At 32.9% G+C, this 26,102-nt stretch overlaps 5 protein-coding genes and 1 non-coding gene across 14 annotated transcripts; 4 read left to right on the plus strand and 2 right to left on the minus strand.

Annotated features, from left to right (window-relative positions):
• Window positions 1-268: 268 nt before the first annotated feature.
• LOC130960644 (pentatricopeptide repeat-containing protein At2g20710, mitochondrial-like) lies at window positions 269-2,401 on the plus strand. The gene is made up of 2 exons (XM_057886092.1): window positions 269-697; window positions 873-2,401. The coding sequence occupies exons 1-2, from the start codon at window positions 401-403 to the stop codon at window positions 2,142-2,144; spliced, it is 1,569 nt and encodes a 522-aa protein (XP_057742075.1). The 5' UTR covers window positions 269-400; the 3' UTR covers window positions 2,145-2,401.
• Window positions 2,402-2,854: 453 nt separating this feature from the next.
• LOC130960180 (pentatricopeptide repeat-containing protein At2g20710, mitochondrial-like) lies at window positions 2,855-8,397 on the plus strand. 7 transcript variants are annotated; one of them, XM_057885504.1, is made up of 6 exons: window positions 2,855-3,325; window positions 3,503-3,639; window positions 4,026-4,512; window positions 4,906-5,040; window positions 5,678-6,345; window positions 6,882-8,397. In XM_057885504.1, exons 5-6 carry the CDS (start codon window positions 5,995-5,997, stop codon window positions 8,142-8,144), a joined length of 1,614 nt encoding a protein of 537 aa, XP_057741487.1. In that variant the 5' UTR covers window positions 2,855-3,325; window positions 3,503-3,639; window positions 4,026-4,512; window positions 4,906-5,040; window positions 5,678-5,994; the 3' UTR covers window positions 8,145-8,397. The 7 variants fall into 7 exon arrangements, with proteins under 7 accessions (XP_057741487.1, XP_057741483.1, XP_057741484.1 ...); XM_057885500.1 differs by having other exon boundaries at window positions 3,508-3,639; XM_057885501.1 differs by having other exon boundaries at window positions 3,508-3,639; window positions 4,026-4,129.
• Window positions 8,398-9,474: 1,077 nt separating this feature from the next.
• On the plus strand, window positions 9,475-13,810 carry LOC130962066 (uncharacterized). 3 transcript variants are annotated; one of them, XM_057888153.1, is made up of 5 exons: window positions 9,475-9,736; window positions 11,345-12,111; window positions 12,609-12,767; window positions 12,926-13,007; window positions 13,152-13,810. In XM_057888153.1, exons 2-5 carry the CDS (start codon window positions 11,740-11,742, stop codon window positions 13,295-13,297), a joined length of 759 nt encoding a protein of 252 aa, XP_057744136.1. In that variant the 5' UTR covers window positions 9,475-9,736; window positions 11,345-11,739; the 3' UTR covers window positions 13,298-13,810. The 3 variants fall into 3 exon arrangements, with proteins under 3 accessions (XP_057744136.1, XP_057744137.1, XP_057744138.1); XM_057888154.1 differs by having other exon boundaries at window positions 11,647-12,111; XM_057888155.1 differs by having other exon boundaries at window positions 11,686-12,111.
• A 901-nt stretch (window positions 13,811-14,711) lies between these two features.
• Window positions 14,712-15,780, minus strand: LOC130963569 (universal stress protein PHOS34-like). The gene is made up of 4 exons (XM_057889671.1): window positions 15,554-15,780; window positions 15,254-15,401; window positions 15,063-15,181; window positions 14,712-14,938 (listed from the first exon to the last, which is right to left on the minus strand). The coding sequence occupies exons 1-4, from the start codon at window positions 15,778-15,780 to the stop codon at window positions 14,818-14,820; spliced, it is 615 nt and encodes a 204-aa protein (XP_057745654.1). The 3' UTR covers window positions 14,712-14,817.
• A 931-nt stretch (window positions 15,781-16,711) lies between these two features.
• Window positions 16,712-18,405, minus strand: LOC130962172 (universal stress protein PHOS34-like). Its single transcript, XM_057888295.1, has 4 exons — window positions 18,134-18,405; window positions 17,777-17,880; window positions 17,153-17,271; window positions 16,712-17,032 (listed from the first exon to the last, which is right to left on the minus strand). Exons 1-4 carry the CDS (start codon window positions 18,381-18,383, stop codon window positions 16,930-16,932), a joined length of 576 nt encoding a protein of 191 aa, XP_057744278.1. The 5' UTR covers window positions 18,384-18,405; the 3' UTR covers window positions 16,712-16,929.
• Window positions 17,968-18,041, plus strand: TRNAN-GUU (transfer RNA asparagine (anticodon GUU)). The gene has a single exon. It is a non-coding gene; the product is annotated as a tRNA-Asn (tRNA).
• Window positions 18,406-26,102: the final 7,697 nt, after the last annotated feature.

Consider the following 26,102-nt stretch of genomic DNA (forward strand, 5'->3'; position numbering starts at 1 on the left):
AAAAATCTAGAGCAATTCTAGGGGGCCAGCAATTTTTGTGATTGTTAGCCATCAATTAGCCATCAATGATGATTTGATAGTGTGAGATTACATCAATTGGCCATCCAATGGTGAGAGATCACTCACTTTTATTTTGATGGTTAAGTGCTGGCCACAAAATACAAAGTTGCTGGCCCCTAGACTTTTCCTTTCCGAAATCATTCACCTCTCCTTGTGAAGTTACATCGAATTACCACTTTGCCACTGAGACCAAATGCTGTTGCTCACAGCTCACTCCGCAGTATTCGCAAACAATATTTCACTACTATTCCAAACGCTCACACTGCAACTCCATTGCTGAAGAACAAAACTTGCATCTTGCAACCCTTCTTCGTCTCTCTCTCTGAATTCCGAATAAGAAATGATAGTACTCAGCCGTCTGAAATCCGCATTACGTCTTCTTCCTCGTTCTTCCGTGACCTACGCAACCTCTGCCCCTTCCACCTCCAACCTCTCAACGGCGAAGGAGAACCAAAGCGCCGTCGTTCGTCTCCCGCAGCATTTGTACGGTCGGATCTTCCATGCGAAAGATCAAACTCACCCGGTTGTTACGATTCTCGAGCAGTGGGTTCAGGATGACCAAACTCTTAGCCACGATAAACTGCTATTCGTTATCAAGCAACTTAGGTCACGCAAAAGATATAAAGACGCCCTCGAGGTATCTTCATCATCGTTAATTACTAATTAGTCGTTAATTAATTAATAAAAATATTATTTATTCGAACTTTAGGTTGAATCATGATCTAGCTGCGAAATGCGATTCAAATGTTAAAGACACTATGTTTTTCTGGGTTGAGTTTTGGGATCTTTGTTAAAATGAACCGTGTTTGCAGGTATCATTTTGGATGTCCGAGAAAGGATACTCTGAACCTAGATCTGGAGATTTTAGTATAAGACTGGACTTGATTGCAAAGGTTAAGGGAATAGAAGAAGCTGAATCCTATTTTGATAGCATTCCGACAGACTTAAGAGCTGCGGAATGTTACAGCTCTCTTCTTAATTGCTATGCTCAAGTTAGAGATGTGGATAAAGCTGAAAGAATCATGCTGCAGATGAAACATTTGGGTTTTGCACGGTCTACTATGGCAAGAAATTCTTTGCTTAACCTCTACTATCAAAGACAAAACTATGACAAAGTGGAAAATTTGTTGCTTGAAATGAAAGAAGAGGGTATTAAATTCGATAGATATACATTAGCCACCTTGATTAATACATATGCGGCCAAATCTGATATTGAGGGAATCGACAAACATCTTGCACAGTTAGAAGATGATTCATCGTATTCCCAACATGCAGATTGGTGGAGTGTTTATGCTGTGGCAGCCAATTCTTATGGCAAACTCGGGCTTCATGATAAAGCTTTTAATGCTTTAAAGAAATCAGAGGAGCGTGCGAGTTCTACAATCTGGAAAGAGGCCTTTCCTTACCTTATGACTCAATATGCAACAATAGGGAAGAAAGAAGAAGTGATGAGGTTGTGGAATATTTACAAGATGGATGGGAAGTTACTCAAAAGTGACTATTATTCAGCTGTAATAAATTCATTTCTCAAGTTGGATGACATCGAACTTGCTAAGATTATCTTTGACGAGTGGGAATCTAGAAACCGGTATTTAAAAAATTTCTTTATTCCAAACTTGATGATAGCAGCTTACAGCAGAAAGGGCAAAATGGAGGAAGCTGAAGCCATTGTTAATAGGACAATCTCGAAGGGAGGAAAGCCAAATGAATGGACTTGGTCAGGGCTCTTGCTTGGATATATTTCACAAAGAAATTTTGCTAGGGCTGTTCGATGTATGAAAGAGGCAGTTTCTATCTGTGAAGGGTGTAAGTGGAGGCCACTACCAGAATCCTTAGCTGCCATTTTTCAGTACTTGAAATTTAATGGGGATATAGAGGAGGCAGAGGATTTGATAAGGTTACTCAGTAGCAAGAATTTTATCTCCCTTGATGTTCATAACAAGCTGATGAGTTGGATTAAGGATGTGGAATCAAATGTGCCTGCAACTGATGTGCTGGAAGGCGATTCACATAAACAAATTGGTGAAATTTCAGAGCCAGAGGAAGATGGGAACAACCCTGACTTCTGCCATGGCCAACAATAAAATGTTAAGGGATGACTCTCAAGTCTCAATTTGTCAGATCATGAATTAGGGTTTACACTTGGTGTACACATCTTTTCAACAATAAAGTTTAGGACCAACATTTGGTTTACATTTATGATCTATGTATCACTGTTAAATTTTCTAAGATGTTTCAGTTCAAATTTAATTTGATAGAAAGAAAGTAAAAGGATGGGAAATCAGTATTATGTAATTACTTTTGGTTGAGGAAATTTGAGTTTGAAATATTTGATGGTTGATTCATGGCAAATTGGTAATAGTTTAGTCACCAAAAAAGAAAAGAATATGTTAATACTTAATAGTATGCACACACAAAATGGTAATATATATTAGAGTTTGTTTGAGTGTTATTAGATTATTAAAAAAATTATATTGTTTTATTTAAATATAATTAATAAAAAAAATGTTTTTATATAAAATATTTAAATATTAAATTACTTTTATCCTTTTTAAAATATTTTTAAAAATTTAAAAATCATTTCAATTTTTTTAAAGCTTAAAAGCACTTAAATAGCATTTGTTGCAAGGCATTGAGATAAAAATATTAAAATTTAAATAAATTTCTGTCCAAAATATTATTCTGAATTTATGATTCTCTAAGTTTAAGATTTTGAAAGCCGTCGAATCGATTGAATCGCAAATCGATGGAGAAAACGATTTGAACAGATGCTAAAACTGGAAGTTTGAAAACCGGTATTAGACCGTCAAATCGGCCGGGAATCGGTCCGGCGAACCAAACCGGGACCCGGCCGTTTTCTGAATTTTTCCAAAAACCGCGCTGCTTGGATTGAGGAACCCTAACCATTCCCCAACCCTCACTCCAAAACGGCGAAACGCGCAGCACTCCTCCCATCACCCTCGACCTTGAGCTGCTCCTTCTTCTCATCGTCACCGAGCTCCTCCCTCACTCCCTGACTTCTGTCCAGCCACCGGCCTGCTACCGCCGCTGTCGCAACATCGAGCTTCGGAGTCACTGTCGCAACATCAAGCTTCGGAGTCACTGTCGCAACTTCCTTTCCCTCGATCGTGCAGCCACCGTTTGTGCTTCGAAACCACCGTCACCGGTCTCGCCTCCTGCCTCCGTCCCGCAGCTACTGCCCCGCCGGCGCCAACTCTGTTCCACCGGTCAGCCCTTCGGATTATATACTCTTCCTGAGCCGGAGGTGTGCTTGATATGTAGTTTCCCTATTTTGATTTTAACGTGGTGCTCATTTGAAGGGCAATATTATTTAAAATACTCTACTTTTGTCTTACTTCATCTATACAGAAACCTAAAAGTGTACTACATTTTGTTTGTTTAAAAAAAACCTTCATATATGCATTTTTAAAATTTTTGTCAGTGCAGGTGAACTTCTTAGCCAAACTGGTGGCTTTGAAACCCGGAGATACTGTGCTTGGCATGATAAGAAATGTAATGCAAGGAAAAGATGAAGGTGATGACAATGCTGGTAATGTTGATGAAGGAAATGCTGAAAGGGTAAGTTGAATCGGCAAATGTATTACTTAACTGGAGTATGTTAAGTGTGAGTGGTAAGAAGTAAAAATTAAAAATGGGGTAGAAAAGCCTAAGATGGAGGAGAACACAGTGTTATGCAAATTTTAGGCAATAAATATATTACACGCAGCATATCAATGTGCTCCTTTTCTTCTGTCATTTAGTTGTTAGGGGGGACCTTTAGCAAATTCTTTAGGAAAATAAATCATTTCTCTTTTCCTGCGTGAGAACTTATATAAAATTTTATACACAAATCTCATCTATGAAACATTCTCCCCCATCTTGATTCTGTTAACATACTCACCCTAAGTTTTATGCATGAATGCAAATTATAGCGACATAACATGTATACCTTTCATTATAATCAGGTGAGTGTGACAGGAAGGAAGTCGCATCCAGTACGTCCTGGCATATTTCTTTAGACCGTCTCCAGATTAATGTCAAAGTCATGCTTGTTACATTTTATTCTTTGGTATGAAGCAAATTGGACTAAGATGATATCTTTTATGCACTCTTTTATTGTTTTTGTTGTCTACAGTGAATTTGAAGTGTCGTGGGTTTCACCCATGTGATCATCTTCTTAAATTAGAGCTTGTGAGTTTATGCTAATTTTGTAAGAGAGCTTATTTGGTTTATGTTTCTTTTGTTAAAAACTTTATGTTCCTGAAGAATATCTTTGTAAAGACTTTATCATAGTATATGTCACAGCTTATAAATGGAAACCAAATGAGCTGTAACTCTCTTGCATGCTTATTTCTTTCTGTTTGTTTGATTAAAGTGCTTAACTTATGTATTCTTAGGACTGAGTGAACTAATATCAAGACAAATTGTAATGTTTGCTTGATTTAATGCAAGGTATGTGCTTTTTTTTAATAATTTGTTGAATGTGTTGGTTTGAAGAGGCCTTTTAGTGCAAAAATTCCAGTTTGTATTAGCATGGTCCTATCCTTCAGTTATTCTGTGCATATATGTTTCAAAATGAGGTTTTCTTGTTTGTACAATAAACCAAGTTATATAATCTTTTAAGAGAAGGCAAACAATGAATTTAGCTATCACCAACATTTTGTTGATATATATATATAAAGTAAATTATAATTATGTTTTAATGTGTTTATTTGTATTTTATTTATTATTTTATTATAAAACAGTTATTTCGGTTGAACCAATAAATCAGGGAACCAGTAGCTAAAGTGGTCCGATGACCGGTTCGGTTTTCAGAACCTTTACCCTTTTGCTATTTCTAATCAGGGCATCCTCTGTTCTTCTCACCTCCCTCTCCTCTCAATCACTGGTCACCATCGAAGAGCTCCAGTTGAAGCCAAGCCCCTGTCATCGCCGCCAGTACCACCACCGCGTCGCCGTCGTCGGACCACTGTGACCAAGGTTAATCGCCGTCACACCTTCATCTTCGTAGGCACGTTTTTCAGTTCATGTATCCTTGTCAAGCCAATGTTTCTCTTCTCTTTTCTTCTCCATGTTCACGTTTGTGTTGTCATCTCTTCTCTTCTCTTTCGCAGCTTGTCTTCTCTTTTGCGTTCGTGTTTTTTTTTTGTTGCAGTTTTATATGAAGTTGTATGGACTTATATGAATTTTTATTGAAAAGTTCTGCTGCTCTGATGAAGTTTTTGGTATATTTCAGCGTGTTCTGCAGCTTGTCTTCTCTTTCGCAGCTTGTCTTCTCTTTCGCATTTGTGTTCTCTGTATTTGAGTATGTGATTAATTGTATATTTGAGTGTGTTTGAGTATTCTCAATTTGGGTGGACTTCAATTCGAGTTAAATCTGTTACACAAATGCTTGCTATTTGCTATTTGCTGCTGCTATGAATAATATGTCCAGCTACCCCTGCTATATTATTTTTTAGTTGATGTTTCATTGTATTGTATTTTATTTTTCACATAGATGATAGCAATGACATAACCATTGATGGGTGCATTGTATGAGTGTTATAAATTATATTTTCAGTAGAGTTAATTGATTATTTATGCTTATTTTGACTGAAATGATTATTTTGATATGAAGGAATGGAGCATTTGGAAATTGTTAAACGATGAATAAAAATTCAAGATCAGTGAGAAGCTTGAACAACTTGGATGAGTTTTTCAACTAAACCCAAGCTTATCAACGTGGTTGCAGCCGCAGCCGTCGCAACACCGCCTCCTCCAGCTCCGGCGTCAATATTAGCCTCTGCTCAGCCACATCGGTTCTTCAGTGTTCCTTTAAACTGTACCAACATGTTCTCTTTCTTATTCCTCTCTCTCTCTCTCTCATCTTCCTCAAGCTTTTGCAGATGTTTCTAATTCTCCACTATAACCCTTCTTCCTAGGCTCTTAGATTAGATGAGTTTTGCTACACAAATCCTCAGCATTTCACATAAATCATTTCAATTTATAAAACGGTTTTCATTTTTTGCAACCCCTAAGCTTCCTTCACAGTCCTCCGCCACCTCCAACCTATTAACAGTCAAGAAGGAACAAAGCAGCGTCGTTTCAGTTCCGAGGACACCATTTTTCCAGAAGCTTCCTTTGCGCGACTTATACCGTCGGATCTTCACGGCTCCTGAATCGCCGTCCTTGGTGGTTCCGATAATCGAGAAGTGGATTAGAGATGGCGGAACTGTTAACTACAACAGACTCCTATCTGTTATCAGGAAACTCAGATCACGCAGAAGATATAGAAACGCCCTCGAGGTATTGTTTTTGCTACTACTAATTACTTTTAATAGTTAATTAAATTATTTAAATTTGTGGTTTTTTCCCCCTTCTATTCAATCATAGTATAGGATAAATTTTGATCTAGCTGCATATCCAATTGGTGCGAATATACAAGAAATTTGAGCATTATTAGTGAGATTTGTATTAGAAGAATTAGACATTACAATTTTGAAAGTGTTTCACTGGGATGTGTTTTGAAGGTCTAACCTTTGTTAAAAATGACTAATGAATTGCATTTTAGGGTGTCATTTCTCAGTGTTCAGTTGACAATTTTGTTCAACGTTAGAAGAATGGTATATCTCTGTTTTGATTCCCTGGAAGTTGTGGGTTGATTTGATTGTGTGACTAAGATTCAAAATAATGCTTCTTTCTCTCAAGTTTTGGGATCTTTCTATAGCCTTATCTTTATTCTTCTGCTATTACAGCAACAAACTTTGCATGTCAGTAGGTGTGTTGGCTTTTTTATGCCTTTTCATTTACCTTCTATTGAGTAACATGAATCATCTCTACAGGTATCGTCATGGATGTTTGAGAAAGGGTTTTTCAAACATAAATCTGGAGATCTTGCGATAAGATTGGACTTGATTGGGAAAGTTAATGGACTAGAAGAAGCAGAATTCTATTTTAATAGCATTCCAAAGTACTTACGAACTGGAGAATGTTACAGCTCTCTTCTTAATTGCTGTGCTCATGCTAGGGATGTGGGTAGTGCAGAGCGCATCATGGAGAAGATGAGAGCTTTGGGTTTTGCAAGGTCGATTTTGTCAAGAAATGTTTTGCTTAATCTCTACTATCAAACACAGAACTATGACAAATTGGAAAATTTGGTATGTGAAATGCAAGAAGAGGGTATTAATTTCAATAGCTATACATTTGGTACCCTGATAAGTGCTTACGCTGCCACTTCTAATACGGAGGGAATTGACAAGCTTCTCGCACAGTTAGAGCATAATTGGATTCAGTACTGGCATTTAGATTGGACTGTTTATGCTATTGCAGCCAATTGTTATAGGAAACAAGGACTCTTTGATAAAGCTTTTAATGTCTTAAAGAAATCAGAGAGGCTCATAACTAACAAAAAGAGGAGAGTGGCCCTTACTTTCCTTATGACTCGATATGCAGCGATAGGCAAGAAAGAAGAAGTGATGAGGTTATGGAAAATTTTAACAACAGATGGGAAGTTATACAGTAGAGCTTATTTAGCTGTAATTGCTTCAGTTCTTAAGTTTGATGACTTTGAAAGTGCTGAGAATATATTTAAGAATTGGGAATCTAAAAATCTGGGTTTTGATATTCGGATTCCAAACTTGATTATTGGAGCTTACAGCAAGAAGGGCAATATGGAGGCAGCTGAATCTGTTGTTGATTGGACAATCATAAACAACGGAGAGCCAAATTCAAAGACTTGGTCCTATCTCTCATGTGGGTATATTGAACAAGGTAATTTTTCAATGGCTATTGAATATATCAAAGAAGCCATTTCTGTCTGTGAAGTGGGGCCTCACTGGATGCAATTTTGGGAATCTTTGGCTGCCATTTTTGAATACTTGAAAAGTAAAGGAGATATGAAGGAAGTAGAGGAGTTGGTACGGTTACTTAGGAGCAAGGATCTTGTCTCCCTTGACGTTCACAAGAAGTTGATGAATTGGATTAAGGATGTTGAATCAAATGTGCATGTAATTGATGTGTTCTTTGGAGATTCACGTAAACAAACAAATGTAGTTTCAAAAGCCAAGGAATACAGATGCAGCAATGATAAGCAATTCTTGCAATAGGTCTTGCATTTGTTGTACACATTTTTGTATATGTAGGTTAGGATTACCAATTTAACCTAATGGCTTGCTGTCATAGTGTCATTCATGATCTATGTATGCATCTGTGTAAAATGCCAGGTTATTTTTTGTATAAACTCTTAAATTGATAGAGTTATCCATTTCAAATAACACTGAAATTTAAATGTGTACGTGTTGAATATGATTTCCGACCAGAAAAGGTGTTGAATATCATTATAGAAACAGGAAAGATGATAAGGAATTGAATCCATATAAAATTTGTTAACTAGTGACATTTTGCATTTTTGTTAAGAGTAGTTTACCATGAGAAGGGGTTTCTGTGGGGAAAAAAAAACGGTTTCAGATATTTTAAAAAAAATGCTTTGTTCAAATTTTGACAAAAACCGAAAAAAAGAAAACTCTCCTGACAAAAAAAAAAAAAAAAGAAAACCCTCTATACAACTCTACGACTACGGGCTACGTTCGTTTTCACAGAGAGATTCACCTTAAAAAAAGATTAGATAATTTAAATCTTAAACTGTATTTTATTTAAAAAATCCGGAAAATTGCTTCATTAAAAAATTAGTAAAAAAAATAGCAAAAAATGGGAAAAAGAAAGAAAAAGACAGTTGCCATTGTAATTTATTTTTAGGAAATAGTTCTTTTTTTAATTAAATTTTTTTTTATTAAATATAGCTTATTTTGATGTATTTGTGTATTTTTAGAGACGATAATAATGATTGTCATTATTAAATATAGATTGTTTTTTCTTAATTTATAATTAAAAAATATTAAAAAAATCATATTTATTGTCTATTTATATTTATATGCTTTTATATACGGTTTGTAAGTCTATATATGAATTTAAAAACGTGCATTTTGAAAACTTTAAGAAAAATTTAAGGAAAAGTAATGCGAACTTGCTATACAAAAAAAAAATTGCATTTAAAAAATTAAAATTTAAAAATCATGTTTAAGAAAATAATAAATTTTTTTTTGTTTTTTTAAAATAAAACGTCCTTATCTAGTTCTAATGGCTGTGTTTGGTTTTCTCAAAATAATAAAAATATAGACACAGATACATGTAAATATATAGAGGGAAAACCGGTTCGAACCGGGAACCGTTAACAAATACGGTTCGAACAGAAGGTAAAACCGTCTAATTTAAGAACCGGAATTAAACCGTTGAACCGGCCAGAAACCGGTCGGTCAAACCGAACCATGACCCGGTCGGTTTTCTAAATTTTGCCCAAAACGTTGCGTTTTGCGTTTCCATGCTGAAAGGAACCCTACCTAATTAGTCACCCACCCACTCACTCCTGTGGCCCTCTCCTCTCGAGCCTCCAGCCTTCCACTCTAACTTCTCGCTCTCAATTCTCAAGTCTCCAGTTTCCACCGCGAGCTTCCGGTGCAACTTCTGTCCAGCCACCGCCGCCGTTACAACGTCCGTGGAGCAAACGTTAGCCAAATCTGTTCGGGCAGCAACTCTCCGTCGCGGTCAGCCGTCGAAATCGCAGCCACCGCCAGCTCCACGTGCCGTCGCGCAGTGTTTTCCCGCCACCGCCAACTCTGTTCGACCCTTCCACTAACCCTAGGTATAAATTTTCTTCACAGTTTGTTGTGCAGTGTTTGTCGCTGTAACTTTGCATTCACCAAAACTTCCCAACCAATAGTGTCACACTGTCACATAACATGCACATCAATATTCTCTGTCTCTCAGTCTCTTTTTTCTTAAGTGAAATCTCAAAATTGTTGGAAGTTTTTGTAAAATTGGAACAAAGAGAAGAGTAAATATTGAATATACAAGAGGGGTTATTGAGTTGCACTTTGAATTTTAAGGTTAATTGCAGACTTCAGCGTAGATGTCTAAGGTAACAAATTAGAAAAAGGTTTGCAGAAGAGTAAGAGCAACACACCAAAATTAATTTTATTCTAAAACTTTGCTTTCAAGTTTCAAAGTATTTATGGCTCACCTATAGAGGGACCTGTAGTTTGAACTCTTAGAGTTTACACTAATAAGAAAACAATTAATAGTTGAATATGTATCACCCGCTTCTAATACACATTAGTTGTATAATGGTTTACTGCAGGATATACACATTGAATAATGAAGTTTGCTTAGAATTGTTCTGGTAGTATTTTACATTATTCTGTCTCTCAGTCTCTGAGACTAAACATGTACACCAATGGCCATCTCTTTTCTCTTGTGGGCCTAATGTTCTCCTGTTCTGCATAAAATGGCTGGTTGATTCTTTGATTTTGTGTGTGTGTGTGTGTGTGTGTGTTTGTGTATACCTGTATATACTGTTTGTTCTCTCTCCTTTTTGTCTGGTTTAGTTTGTATCTTTTTCTTCATAGTTTTTCTCCTTTTTGTTTGGTTTAGTTTGTTGGATCAACATGTATTTGGTTTCATACTTTCATTAATCAGTTCTTAATATGTATTTTTATTTTTGGTCAGCAGTTTTGTTATTGCTTTTTTTGTTGTTCTGTATGGTAGGTAGATCATAGTTTCAACTAAAATTATTACCAGGGTTATGTCTATTTGAAAGAAGTTATTTACTGCATATCAAGCATGGGTTCAGGCCATTGGTTTAAGACAATCATTTGATTAAGAAAATCAAAACAAAGTAGATCAAAGAAATCAAAGATACAACACACTTTCTTTGTGTCAATTTTACCTTCATTAATAACTCATCCTAGTCCAGGATTTCATTGCATGAGAGTCAAAATGATTATGTAAAACTATGTAGTACTACTATGTAGAGAGATTTGAAGTTTATGTATGTCTTACTACCAACAAGACAACAAGGCCGGTACAAATGTAGTACCACCACTTTATTTATTTATTTTATTATAAAACGGTTTTTTTGGTTCAACCACGGTCGAACCGGTTGAACCTCTAAACCAGTGAACTAGTAGCTAGAGCGATTCGATGACCGGTTCGGTTTTCAGAACCTTTATAGACACAGAAAAACACTTAATTTTTTATTTTGTTTGATAATTTAGACACAATAAAATATACCATTCAATTTTACTAAAATATCAATTTTATTCTCACCATTTTTTTCTATCACTATTTTTGTCCAATTCTTCTTTCACAGTTATCATCAACATTAATATCACTATAATCTTTAACCAAATACAAAAAGAATATGGCAATTTAAATTAAATTTAATAAAATCAACAAAAATTTTAATTTGTAGCATGAGAAAGGATAGAGGCGATCAACAGCCGGCGGTGAGAAAGGATAGAAGATGGAGATGCTAAGAACAATGAGAAATTGCAGAGAGGAAAGCATGCATGAGAGATGAACTGGAGATAGATTTGGGAGGATAGGGGATGAATTTGGAATTTTAAAAATTAAATAAGAGTAAAATTGTAAAAGAGTAGTGTCTCATAATGTATTAATGTCTCAATTATTGGGAGGTACACAAATTTAGTATCTCTATGTCTATCGGTCCTTTTTTGTGTTTATAAAAAAATTGTGTCTTAATAAATCAAACAGAGACGCGTGTCACCATGTCACTTACGATCAACCAAACAGGCAAACACTACCTTGAGTATTAACACGCGCTGACGCGCAGAAGATCAACGTGAAATGGAGGACCAACTCGAGCTGAACCCTAACTCGCTCAATGGACTCACTGAGTCCAGCGCGCTACCGCACTCGTTAAAAGAAGTCGACGACGATGACGACGCGCCTGTTCTCAGCTCGCATGCCCTCGCCGCACTCAAGGAGTTCCTCTCCGAGCAGCAGAGCCACCACTCCGCCTCTGCAGAAGGAGAAACCGCAACCGCCGTCGAAGAATCCAAGGTTTCTCTGGTTTCGGAGGATTGGAGGTTGAGTCAGTTCTGGTACAGCGCGGAGACCGCGAAGACCGTAGCTGAAGAGGTCCTCAAGCTCTGCAATGGCAGCGTCAATTCTCCCGTTGCCTGCATCGCTTGCCCTACCCTCTATGCTTATCTCAAGGTAATTCATTATTTCTCTTGTTTTCCTTTTTTATTTTGAATTTTAGAATTTCAGTTGATTTTTTTTTTCAATGTTCATTTGGGTTCAAATGTTACTGATTTGTGATAAAAGTTCAAAGCTAATGTTTTTAATCAAATGTTTAAATTTTTCGGTGAATATAGATTTTTATTATTATTATTAGTCACTTTCATTGGGAAATAGTTTGGAAATATGCGATGTGTTAATCTTCAAGTTCTGCATTGCTTTATCTTCAATATTAAGATTAGTGTAAGTGTAGTGTAGAGGATTGATTATCTTGGTGAAGAATTGAAGATGATAGTTACAACTTCAAACCCCTTTTGAGTGAAGAAATCAATGAGCAATGCCTCAGTTGTAATAATGATAAAATGTATGTTGATGTGGTTTGTTGAGTTGTTTTAATTTGTTTGATGCCATTTCTGAGTTCTTGTTTTTGCTTTGTCAGATATTTAAAAAATTTTCCTTTCTTGAATCTTCAGAACATGGATCCTAATGTTCCTGCACAACTTCTTGAGTATGACAAACGTTTTGAGCAGTACGGAAGTGATTACACATTTTATGACTACAATCACCCTGAGGAGTTGCCACCGGAGTTGAAGCATTCCTTCAAAATAGTAGTGGCAGATCCTCCTTACTTGGTGAGAGTTAAATTGATTGCTGAAATTTTTTTGGCTGAAAAATGAATGAGGATCCATTGTGTGTGTGTGTGTGTGTATATATATGTAATACAAGTTATTTCAGTTTTGAAAACCTTGTGCTGGTTGATGATCTTTTTGAGTTCATTGTTTGGTAACAGAGCAAAGAGTGCTTGCAGAAAGTTGCTGAAACAATTTCTGTGCTCATACAACCTGGAGAATCATTTTTGCTTCTACTCACAGGTATCAACAGATTTAATCCTGTTATCTTTCGTATCAAAGCACTCGAACCCATAGTTTATTCGTGGAGTTCATCCATGAAAATTTCCACCCATTTTTGACCCCCTTTTGAAGATAGATTAATTCTTGTACTTCAATTAATTGCAGGTGAAGTGCAGAGAGAAAGGGCAGCCGAGATATTGGGATTGCATCCTTGTGGTTTCAGACCTCAGCACTCAAGCAAACTTGGAAATGAGTTTAGGCTATTCACAAACTATGACCCTGGAACAAGACTAGGAGGGTGGGAAAGATAGGTATTTATGTCCCAGTAGCTTCTCACATACTGAATTATCTCATGTATGCTATAGATTTTGTCTTGATATAGTTGTGGTAAGTTCCTGGTTATGCACTAGGAAGATGAAAGAGTTGGAATCTGGTTCACAATGCTTCAGTTTGCCGATTTCACATTGTTTGGCACCAATGAAGCTGGTTTTCTTGGAATGATGATCAAATACAAACCAATATTTTCTGTTGTGACGTGAATGTTGCCTGAGTATCTTGAACAAGGAGCATAATTTTGACTTTGCTGGTTAAGCTATTGTACCAATGCTTCCCAAGAATCTTAGTTTTGTTCATGTTTTGAACAGTTAGTTGTATTAGATTGTGAGACAATGGTTTCTTTATAGCCAAACTTCCACTCTTCTTCTGTTAGTGGAAGGTTGAGATAAATCTTTGAGCTAACCAATCTAATCTCAGTTTACATACTTTGTTGCTTGCAAATGATTTTAATGATACTTAACCTTCGTGACAAGATTGTTGAAATGAGATATGTACAGTTGCATGACACAGATTTGTTGTTAGAAATGCTAAATATATGTTCTTCTTTCACCGATTTATCACATTATTGAATCATTATCGGCATATGTAATCAACTTTATAAACCATTTAGAGCCCTGTTTTTTTTTTTTTTTGCTTCTCTCTATTATTTGTACATGCCTAAGAGACTAAGAATCAGGTTTATATTCCTTATAGACAAAGGGTTTAAGTATTTACATAAAAGAAACAAATGTCCTTATGCTCTTTGCATGATGTGCACAATAATCACTTACACTTCCTATTAATGCTCTTCAAATTAAGCCATCCATATTATTTTAGAAAAATAATTAAAAAGAAACAATTGAGTTTCTCATAAATATGTATTATTGACTTATCCCAACAATTCACGCCAAAAGATACATTATATCAAATTCACAATTTAGTAGAAATTTCAAAATAATAAAAAAAAAATGTTGCACATTTACCATTATATATACATTTACCAGACAGTCTTTGAAGTTATAATTGTATGTTGGAGAAGTTTGAGTACCAGTTACAAATTTCTTTTACTTCGATGCTTAGTGTAACTTGATTCAGCCCTTAGTTGTCAAGTCCTAACTAAACTATCAATTTTAATTAGGAAAGGTTATAATTCAGTTCTAGTCTTTAATTATTGATGGTAAAAAAAATGTTAAGGATACATGGATATATATCTTTGACACCAGAGTAATGATACAAAGATTGCACATTAATTTTAATGCAATAATACAAACCTAGAAGAAAACATACAGGATTTACTTTCTAATTTCTTCACATACACATTATTGAGTAACTAACTGCTCTTATGTTACAACATTAATTGTAGTATGCAACATTGCAACATCTGCAATTCATTTTAGGATTGTAGCACATATATATGGTTCACATACATCAAACTTATTGTTGTTACATATTAAGTATATAGTTGAAACAACCAGTTTTGATGATTTACACTCTTGATTCAGAAAGTGATGACTGATCATGCAGTACCTGCACTTGTTTGCGTCTCTTTGGTATCCTTCTTGATAGGTGGTTTCACAATAAGAATTGGAACTTTTGCATTATGAGCACAATAGTCACTTACACTTCCTATAAACAATCTGCAACCACAGACAACAAGCATGATTCATGTGTTTTGTCTTTCATTTCATCTCAGCACAAATCATAACTATTTAAATATTTCTTGCATGAGATGATTTAGTACGTTGATTAGAATATTAGTACCTTGAAATAGTGCCAAGACCCCTGCTACCAACAACAAGAAGATCCACATGCACTTGCTCTGCAGCTTGACATATCATTTCTCTTGGATCTCCCCTTAGAATTATTGTTTCTGCTTTCACCTATTTATTCCACAGATTTATGTGTAATACAGCAATATATGTTAATTAGAAATGCATGATTTAGATATTTACCTTCTTGTCTTTGCACATGTGCAACCCACGTGAGAGTATGGCTGCAGATGCTTCTTCTTGTGATTTCCTCACGTAATCCTCAACTGATATTGCAAAAATTGTTGTCAATAATATAATTCTCATTATAATTATTGTCATTAAATATACACTAAGTATAAAAATTCACGTACAGTTATTTTCATGTGAAATTATACTTGAGAATCGACGATTTAATAAGTTCAATTCTCAACTTCATGTGAAAATAACTGAGTCTTCCTCTAATGATAATAAGTATGCAATTAGAAGTAGATTATGTATGACAAACCATTAGGACCAATGATAGGGTAACCATACTCAGCAAATCTTGGTTGAACATGAACAAGAAACACCATTCCTCCTTCATTCTCAACCATCCCTGCATGTGCTTCTTCTGCTGTTGAAGCATAACACTTAGAAGCCATGTTCTCAAATAGGTTTTCTAGGGCCCATTTAAGTGCATAGAAGCTTCCCTCACTCTCATCAATTGCCACCATCACCTTCATCTTCATCCTCCTCACTTCCCTACCACCACCACCACCACCTTCTTCAACAACTTTGGTAGTAGTAGCACTCGTTTTCTCCATCATACTAATTCAATTCACACACTCTTTGCTTCTTTCTTTGTTATGCCTACGTTATTTTCTATGTATGCTATTAACACTATGCACATATATGTAACATATAATGCACACTAATAAGGTGATAAAAACATGCCAGCTTGTAATGATCATTTTGCCCCTATCTCTTGCCAAGGGCTTTTGTGTCATTTCATTTTGTAAATGTTTTTCAGACCTGGCAGCTTCTGCTGTGTGCAAATGTTGTATGCACGTAGAAAATTGAGAATACGTGTAATGTTGCTACCATGCGTGTTAACAATAATGTTGCATGCAAAAAATGGCACAGGGATAAGCACTATTTTTGTTTATTCATTTTTTTTTTTGCCATAAGTTTGATAGAATTTCATTCGTGACTGTATTTCAATTGTTCAATATAAATTACCAGATATTTGACACGTATTTTCCTAGATAAAACGAAGGTTAACGGACCTTAATTTTCATGGAACAAAAAATTCTGAGGTCTTATACGTTGTTGTTATTTAATTTATTTATAGATGTTGAGATCATCATTCTTATTCAATTCTTTTTTCTTTTTATATTTATGTTGAATGCATATGTATAGAGTTGTCATTCACTTCCATAAGCTCTTATTTCAAACTTCAGAATATAATTTATATAATTTATAGAAGAGAAAACTATTTTAAAAAAAATATATGAAGTTTTTAAGAATTCTTAGATATAACATTAATAAAAAAAATTTTAAAATAAACTAGCAACAAAATGACCCAAAAAAACTTTTTTAATTCAGAAACTAAGCCAAATTAAACACCCTAAATCATAACAACAAATAAAAAAGAAAAAGTAGCAAAATAAACCACAACACAGTACAACAAATTTTCATATATCTGCATCCCTTATTAATTATTACAAATTATTGAAAATGAAACTAGTTACACTGCTTATATATGGAGTAGGCATGAAGCGAATCCAAACACAACCGAAAGAGAAAGTCTTTTAAAAAAAAAAAAAAAGTCATATACTAAGACTTGAAGACATGCATAAAAATATATAACATGACTGAAACATAAGCAGAAAATGGCATTAGTGTTGCTTTTTAGTTTGATCCTCTGGTGGTGGCTTCACAATAACGATTGGGATTTTGACATGATGAGCACAATAATCGCTTACACTTCCAAGGAATGCCCTGCCACACCATAATGTAACAAAATTAATTAAAACCATACATAATGATATAATTGAAATCAAAATAATTATTATATTAAATAACATAATTAATTAACTAATTAAGAGCAACGATACTAACCTTTTGATTGTGCCAAGGCCACGGCTACCTATGACCAGAAGATTAACATTCATTTGCTCTGCGGCTTGACAAATCATTTCCCTTGGGTCTCCATTCAAAATTATACTTTCTGCTTTCACCTGTTTGCATTTTCATTCATAATAATAATAATAATAAAGAATTATTTTAGCCCTCAAAGTTTTAGACAAATCCTAATTTGATCCCTAGTATTTTAAAGGTTCTATTTCAGTTCTAAAAAATTGAATGTCTTACAATTAAATTTGACTCAAATAATTAACGAAAAACTTATACATTAGTAATTGTAATTATTAATAGGTCGATTTTATTTACGTATTGAAATCGAACATTATATTGACTCTTAAATATACTAATGATTCATATTAAATTTATTTGTGGAATAACATTCAACCTATTTAAAACTTTTTAAAACTAAAATAAAATGCTTAAATCGTTAAGTCCAAATTAGAGTTTAACTCAAGAACCAAAAATAATCCTTTATCCTAATAATAATATTGGCACCTTAGTGTAACTTTTTCATTCTAATAGTGCACCTTTTAATTTCTTATATTTAGTTTTATCTCTTTCTATTGTTATGGCTATGATAGACCTGAGTGAGAATTTTACCAACTTATCCTTGCACATCTTGGAGGCTTTAGAGAGAATAGCTGCGGAACTTTCTTCCTGGGCTTTCCTAACAGATTCCATAACAGCAGTTGCAGGATAAAATGCTGTTGAAGGAAAAGAAAATAAAAAACATTGAATAAATGCTTATAAAATAACGATTAATATTATCTGTATTCAATTATTTTCAAGCAGCTGAAGTAGCTCAGTTGGTTAGAGCGTGTGGCTGTTAATCACAAGGTCGAAGGTTCAAGCCCTTCCTCTAGCGATTTAATTATAATAAAAACTAAGTTTAATTAATTCATCTAAACACAAGTTAAACTTAGCAATTTTTTTTAAACTTCGGATTAGGGTACTAACCAGCTCCAGCGACTCCAACAGGGTAGATATGTTGTTGGAATTTGGGTTGAACATTAACAAGATACACCATTATGCTGCCTTCTTCATTGTTATTATTATTGTCAATGAAGAAGTTATCAAGGGCCCATTTTAGAGCATAGAAGCTTCCCTCACTCTCATCTATGGCCACCATCGCCTTCATCTTCATCCTCCTCTCTTCTCCACCACCACCTTCCTCCATTATTTTCTTTAATTTGTATGGGTATATCATATGTGAACAATAATAACACTACTACAACTCTTTTATTTCATATGCTATTATGACACTTTTGTCCCTCTTTTATAGCCCATGTAAAAGAAAAAAAATAATATAATGGTTCTACGCATTATTATTACTATTCATAAATGATATTATCTATTTTCTTAATTATTGTCTTTCAAATAAAATTTAATGCTTTTAGAAAATAATTATCCCCAAACTCAAAAAAAACATATCCAGATTCATGAATATATATTGGATAACTGTGTAGCTCCAAATAAATAAAAGATATAAACTTAAGACTCTGTTTTTGTGTGTCTCTTTACTGAAAACTGTTTTGATACCTGGCAGCAGCAAAGGCATATGCATGCATGAAGATTGAATACGTGTAAGACATCGAAAAAAAGTGTTGCCAGTAATGACTTTGCACAACAGAACAAACTTTAAAAGACAAATAATAATAATTCATATTAAAATACATCCTTTATTTGCCATATCTATATGACGCAACCAAAATATATCCTTTCAACAAAAACTTATTAGGCGGCCATTAGAAATTTATCCATTGTTGAATTTATCCATGTCTTTAAGCAAGGATGCTAGTATATTATTCCAAAACAAATAATTATACAACAATGCTAGGAATCAACTCTATATAAGCCAGTCAACTGATAAATTAGAGGCATCGGTGATTTTAACCAGATGTTGCTACTGATAGGCACACGGATATTTTTTTTTCTTGTAAATTGGATAGTTTTGGATATGATTTCTATATTTCATGTGTTACGCATTAATAAAACATAATTAATTATATGGACCCAACTAATTAATGATCAAAGCATCTGTTCCATAATTCTCTCCTATAACTAGCATATCTCCCCTCATGTTTTAAACGTAGTCAACAATAATTTAAAAAACAAATTAAATTATAAATTAATAAAACTAATTATAATTAATTATGTTATTCTATTCTTAGCTGATTATTAGTTAGTTCCATATACTTTTTCATAATCATATTATATAAAATATTAATTATTAGGTAGTATTCATCGCGACAACTACATAAATAGGTTAAAAAATTTTGATATGGAAATAAAATGAGTGATATACTTTAACATGGTAATTTTTGGTGTTTTTTAAAATTGTGGGAGTACACAAATCGGATCCTCCGATTTGTGTTTAAAAAGTTAAAAAAATTCAGAGTACACAAATCGGAGGGTCTGATTTGTGTTAAAAAATTTGAAAAAATTCAGAGTACACAAATCGGACCATGCGAGTTGTTTGATTTTAAAATTTTGCTTAATAAATCGCATGGTCCGACTTGTGGGTAGGCAAATATGAATTTCAGAAGCTAGAAAACGGACCCTCCGAGTTATTTGTTGTTATCAATTTTTTTATGAAAGGAAGAACTCGCATGGTCCGAGTTCTATTCACTGACACCACATGCCTTTTTCATTGTTATTATTATTGTCAATGAAGAAGTTATCAAGGGCCCATTTTAGAGCATAAAAGCTTCCCTCACTCTCATCTATGGCCACCATCGCCTTCATCTTCATCCTCCTCTCTTCTCCACCACCACCTTCCTCCATTATTTTCTTTAATTTGTATGGGTATATCATATGTGAACAATAATAACACTACTACAACTCTTTTATTTCATATGCTATTATGACACTTTTGTCTCTCTTTTATAGCCCATGTAAAAGAAAAAAATAATATAATGGTTCTACGCATTATTATTACTATTCATAAATGATATTATCTATTTTCTTAATTATTGTCTTTCAAATAAAATTTAATGCTTTTAGAAAATAATTATCCCCAAACTCAAAAAAAACATATCCAGGTTCATGAATATATATTGGATAACTGTGTAGCTCCAAATAAATAAAAGATATAAACTTAAGACTCTGTTTTTGTGTGTCTCTTTACTGAAAACTGTTTTGATACCTGGCAGCAGCAAAGGCATATGCATGCATGAAGATTGAATACGTGTAAGACATCGAAGAAAAATGTTGCCAGTAATGGCTTTGCACAACAGAACAAACTTTAAAAGACAAATAATAATAATTCATATTAAAATACATCCTTTATTTGCCATATCTATATGACGCAACCAAAATATATCCTTTCAACAAAAATTTATTAGGCGGCCATTAGAAATTTATCCATTGTTAAATTTATCCATGTCTTTAAGCAAGGATGCTAGTATATTATTCCAAAACAAATAATTATACAACAATGCTAGGAACCAACTCTATATAAGCCAGCTAACTGATAAATTAGAGGCATCGGTGATTTTAACCAGATGTTACTACTGATAGGCACACGGATATTTTTTTTTTTGTAAATTGGATAGTTTTGGATATGATTTCTATATTTCATGTGTTACGCATTAATAAAACATAATTAATTATATGGATCCAACTAATTAATGATCAAAGCATCTGTTCCATAATTCTCTCCTATAACTAGCATATCTTCCCTCATGTTTTAAACGTAGTCAACAATAATTTAAAAAACAAATTAAATTATAAATTAATAAAACTAATTATAATTAATTATGTTGTTCTATTCTTAGCTGATTATTAGTTAGTTCCATATACTTTTTCATAATCATATTATATAAAATATTAATTATTAGGTAGTATTCATCGAGACAAGTACATAAATAGGTTAAAAAATTTTGATATGGAAATAAAATAAGTGATATACTTTAACATGGTAATTTTTTATGTTTTTTAAAATTGTGGGAGTACACAAATCGGACCCTCCGATTTGTGTTTAAAAAGTTAAAAAAATTCAGAGTACACAAATCGGACCATGCGAGTTGTTTGATTTTAAAATTTTGCTTAATAAATCGCATGGTCCGACTTGTGGATAGGCAAATATGAATTTCAGAAGTTAGAAAACGGACCCTCCGAGTTGTTTGTTGTTATCAATTTTTTTATGAAAGGAAGAACTCGCATGATCCGAGTTCTATTCACTGACACCACATGGCTGTAAAGCAGCTGTATTCCCCACATCTGAGTCTAACACCACTTTTTCTTCCATATTCAAATTAAAAAGTGACATAAATACGAAGATTTCGAACCGCTATCACAAATTCTATATGAACGTAGTCACCAATAAGGCAGAAATCTATAAGTAATAATTGGTTAAATAATTTAATAAATTTAATTAAATTATTTTTTAATAATTTTTATTTATTAACTTCACATCAAATTAATTATTTTTTATTTTTACCCACCCAAAAAGTTACATATGCATATTGGTTCGGTAACTAAGAATTTGGAAATCAAAATCGCAATAAGCTCCCAAAAAAAAAATGGGTCATACCCCAAATACTTAATTGATCTTAGACAATTATTTTTTAAAGATTATTTTTCACATATAAATTTTTTTTATACAAGTCATTTATATTTATATCTTCATTTTTTTTATATCTCTTTTTTTTTCGTATTTTCTCCTCCTCTTTTTCTTTCTCCTCCTCTTCTTCTTCTTCTTTTTCTTTCTCCGTGTATTTTCTTTTTCTTTTTCGTAATTTTTATCTTTCATTATCGTCGTCATCAACACCAGCTCTTCCTCCTTTTTTTATTGAAATTTCTTCTCCTCTTTTCGTTTTCTCTTTTTCCTTCATCAAAATCACCAGAAAAAACGAAGAACATTATTCAATATAATGTTTTACTATTATTCTATATTTTTTTTTTAGATTGTCTCTGTCATGTGCCTCATCCTTAACCAGCAAAACATTAAAAGATTTCAAGAAAAAATATATTGTCTCTCTCCTATATTGGGTATATTTCTGTAATTCTTTTGGTGTATTTCTGTAATCGTTTGGTTTATTGCTGTAACTGTTTGTGTGTATTTTTGTAATCGTTCGGATGTATTTCTGAAGTTCCATCATCTTCAAAACAATTTCAAAACTTGATTTCAGAAATCATGAAAATCGAAAAAAAAAAAAGGAAAAGATCGAAGGCAAAGAGAGAACGCACGACGGTGATCAAACAAATTTGACAAAAAACTCAAAAAAGGAAACGAAGATGAAACACGCGAATATGGTTCAGTGACGCGCGTGTTAGATTTAGCCCAACTTGTAAGATTTGTAAGCCAAAATGACTTATATGTATAGCACTCCTCGTTTTTTAATTTGGAGTTTGATCTTTATATATAATTTTTTTTATCAGTGACGGGCCCAAGGCCCGATCTTTATATATAATAGTTTCAAGTATTTATAGAAATAAGCAATTAAGGTTATTGTGTGCAAGAATGCAAGATAGAATTAATCCAAATTTCTATTCTTTAACTTATAAAGGTTATATTTTATGTTTAAAAAAACTAATTATTTACGTTTAAAAAATCTTTTAACAATGTATTGTTATTAATATTTAGTGCATGTTTGCATTTTTCTTAATTTGCTTGATTTCATGGGCACATTATTTGTGTACCTTTATTACTTGCAGTTTGACATTATGATGAAGTTCATGAATAATCTAAACGATTTTATATGATATATCCTCCCTATGACATATACGAAACCTTAAACAAATGACATGATTATGCGAATTAGAATCATTCTAACTTCGCTTTCTTCTCGAATTACATATATACTTAAGACCTGTTCTAATGTCTATTTAAATCAGTGTATGTGTATAAGACACGTCACCATATAAATCGAAAATAATGACGTATTCAAATATTTTCTACGGTACTTCTGAGCGATTGGTTTTGTATCTTGGTTTTCTGCGTGTATAACTGACCCATGTTTTTATCCTCTTCTGCCTTTTGTTGAACCCGAATTGTGTGACTTATACTTGTTTTTCGTAGTGTAATATTTTTTCCCAAGTTTGTCTTATGTTTGTCTATATTTATATACACGATAACCTTGATTGAGTATCTACTTTGGCCAATGTTTACGGAAGTTGTGTTTTTACTTTTTAATATTAAACTCTTAAGTTTGATGATATATTATGGGTTCTCTTTGATCTCAAATCCATTTTGTGCCTTGTTATTTTCATCACATCTATTTGTTGTTTCATTTTCTTGCCTTAATTTCTTCTATGTTGTCACCGTGTGGCTCGAATTTTCATGTAGGATTTTTGTTGTCTCTTTTTCTTTTTTTGGTATAAATTATTTTTCTATCAACAATTGAATATTGGCACTTTGAATTTAATCACCCTTTCCTTTGTTGGTCTTTTTAATATGTTATCTTTCTATTTATTCGATATTCTTCTTCGGTAGGGCTGGAAGTGAGTCAAGCCAGCTCATGAGCTAGCTCGAGTTCGACTCGTTAATAGCTCGATAAGTTAAGTTCGTGAGCTAGTGAGCCAAGCTTGAGCTTGAAATTGAGCTCATAAATTAAATGAGCCGAACTTGAGCTTGGATAAGCTCAGCTCATTAGCTCGTGAGCTGACTCGATTATATATATATATGGGCAAGTTACTTAAATAAATAGAATAGAGAAAACGTTTACCCAAATGTGCAAAACTGATTCTTGTTACCTATATGTGCAAAAAGTCATTTCTATGTAATCCGTGGCAACCCACCACGGTTTCAAAACGTGCATAAACCGTGGCAGGTCCTAGCGGATTATAGCCAAAAGATATAGAGTGTAAATCGTGGTAGGTCACCACGGTTTACTAAGGAGAGATGGCGTGCATAAACCGTGGAGAGTCACCACGGTTTATAAAGAAACTTGTTTGCACATAAAACCTTGTGGGTCACCACGGTTTATGTGTGGTAAATAATGGCCAGAAATGTCCAATAGAAAATGAATTTATTAGCACAATAAATTTATTTACAGAATCTTAAATTATGTCTTATCAACAACAGCTTTTTATAATAGAAAGAGTACAATAAAAAAAATCAGATAATACTAAGAAAATGGTTTTTATAGTGCTTAAAAAATTGATGTCTATTTACTAAAAAATAAAAAATTAATATTTAATTTAAAATGATGAAATTTAATAAATTTAAAATATTTAAAATTTGTTATGTAAAATAAATTAGAAAAAAATTAGACTCCAATAATAAACACCATGAAATTTTTGGATTTTTTTCTATTAAAAAATAAAAAAATATTTTTAAAAATAAATTACACTAACATTAATGTTTGGAATCTGTGTTTTTATTTTTTATTTTGAGTTTTTATGAAGTTTTCAAAATCTTAGGCGAACTTATAAAAACTACTCAAAAGTTCGTTTAAGCTTAAGGTGACCTCTCTCATTATATTCATCTTTATTTTTTCATTTATAAAATAAAGATTTATTACACTATAACATATTAATGAGTACAATAAAATAATTACTTGTTAATATTGGTATATTAATATTCATTAACATGCTTATTGATTAAATTTTTTATATAGATTTAATAAATTCACATATAAGTGTATATTGATACATTAGTATTTGTTAAATTTTCACATATAAGTGTATATTGATACATTAGTATTTGTTAAATTTAAAATAAAAAATATTTATTATATTATAAAAATATTAATGAGTACTCTAAAAAATATTAATAAGTAATTATTTTATTATGTTCATTAATATTTTTTATAGTATAATAAATATTTAAATATAGTGTAAAATAAAAAATAGGGATAAACATAATGAAAAACTAATTGATAATACATGTAAAAATTTTATAGTATATATTACTCAATAATACATAAAGAGAACGAAAAAATTTTATTATAAATATTCAATAGAAATAGATGATTTTTTTTCTTTATAAAATGTACTATATAGTGTGTATTTATTAGGCTGCCTTTGTTTTCAACAACAAAATAGGATAAGACACTGAAAATAGGACAGGACAAGACACTGATGGATAGAGACACAAAATTTTGTGTTCATGTAATTCTGCTTGGTGATAAACTAGAATAAATTATGAAAATCTAATTTATTATCATTTTTTTCATTAAAAAAAATTGAGATGAAAAATATAATAATAAAAAATATAATTATAAAAAATTAACAAGAATAATAAAAAAAATAAAAAATAAGTTGTGTCTCTTGGACATAAAATTAACAAGGTTTTCTGGCCATTATTTACCACACATAAACCGTGGTGACCCACAAGGTTTTATGTGCAAACAAGTTTTTTCATAAACCGTGGTGACTCTCCACGGTTTATGCACGCCATCTCTCCTTAGTAAACCGTGGTGACCTACCACGGTTTACACTCTATATCTTTTGGCTATAATCCGCTAGGACCTGCCACGGTTTATGCACGTTTTGAAACCGTGGTAGGTTGCCACGGATTACATAGAAATGGCTTTTTGCACATGCAGGTAACAAGAATCAGTTTTTCACATTTGGGTAAACGTTTTTTCTATTCTATTTATTTAAGTAAATTACCCTATATATATATATATTAATTATCTTAATTATTTAAAATTTTATATTATTTTTTACATATAATTTTGATGTAGGACATAAATAAAAAATTTATAATTTATTGATAGATAACAATATATAAAATTGATCTTTTTAAATATTTTTAAAATATATAAGTTATAATTGTAACACCCTAACCTTTAGCACGTCATGATCGTGCCAAAAGTAAGGAGTTACTAACCTGTTCTCCTTATTTACTATTTAATATTGAGCCTTTAGGTCGATATCGCGTTTCAGTTTATAAGAAAATACCAGAAAATTGTTTGTAGTAATTAAAATCACACAATTATTAATAATAATAAATGCTATACAAATGAATTCAATATAA

The sequence above is a fragment of the Arachis stenosperma genome, chromosome 2, assembly GCF_014773155.1.
Source record: "Arachis stenosperma cultivar V10309 chromosome 2, arast.V10309.gnm1.PFL2, whole genome shotgun sequence".
Classification (NCBI taxonomy): Eukaryota; Viridiplantae; Streptophyta; class Magnoliopsida; order Fabales; family Fabaceae; genus Arachis; species Arachis stenosperma.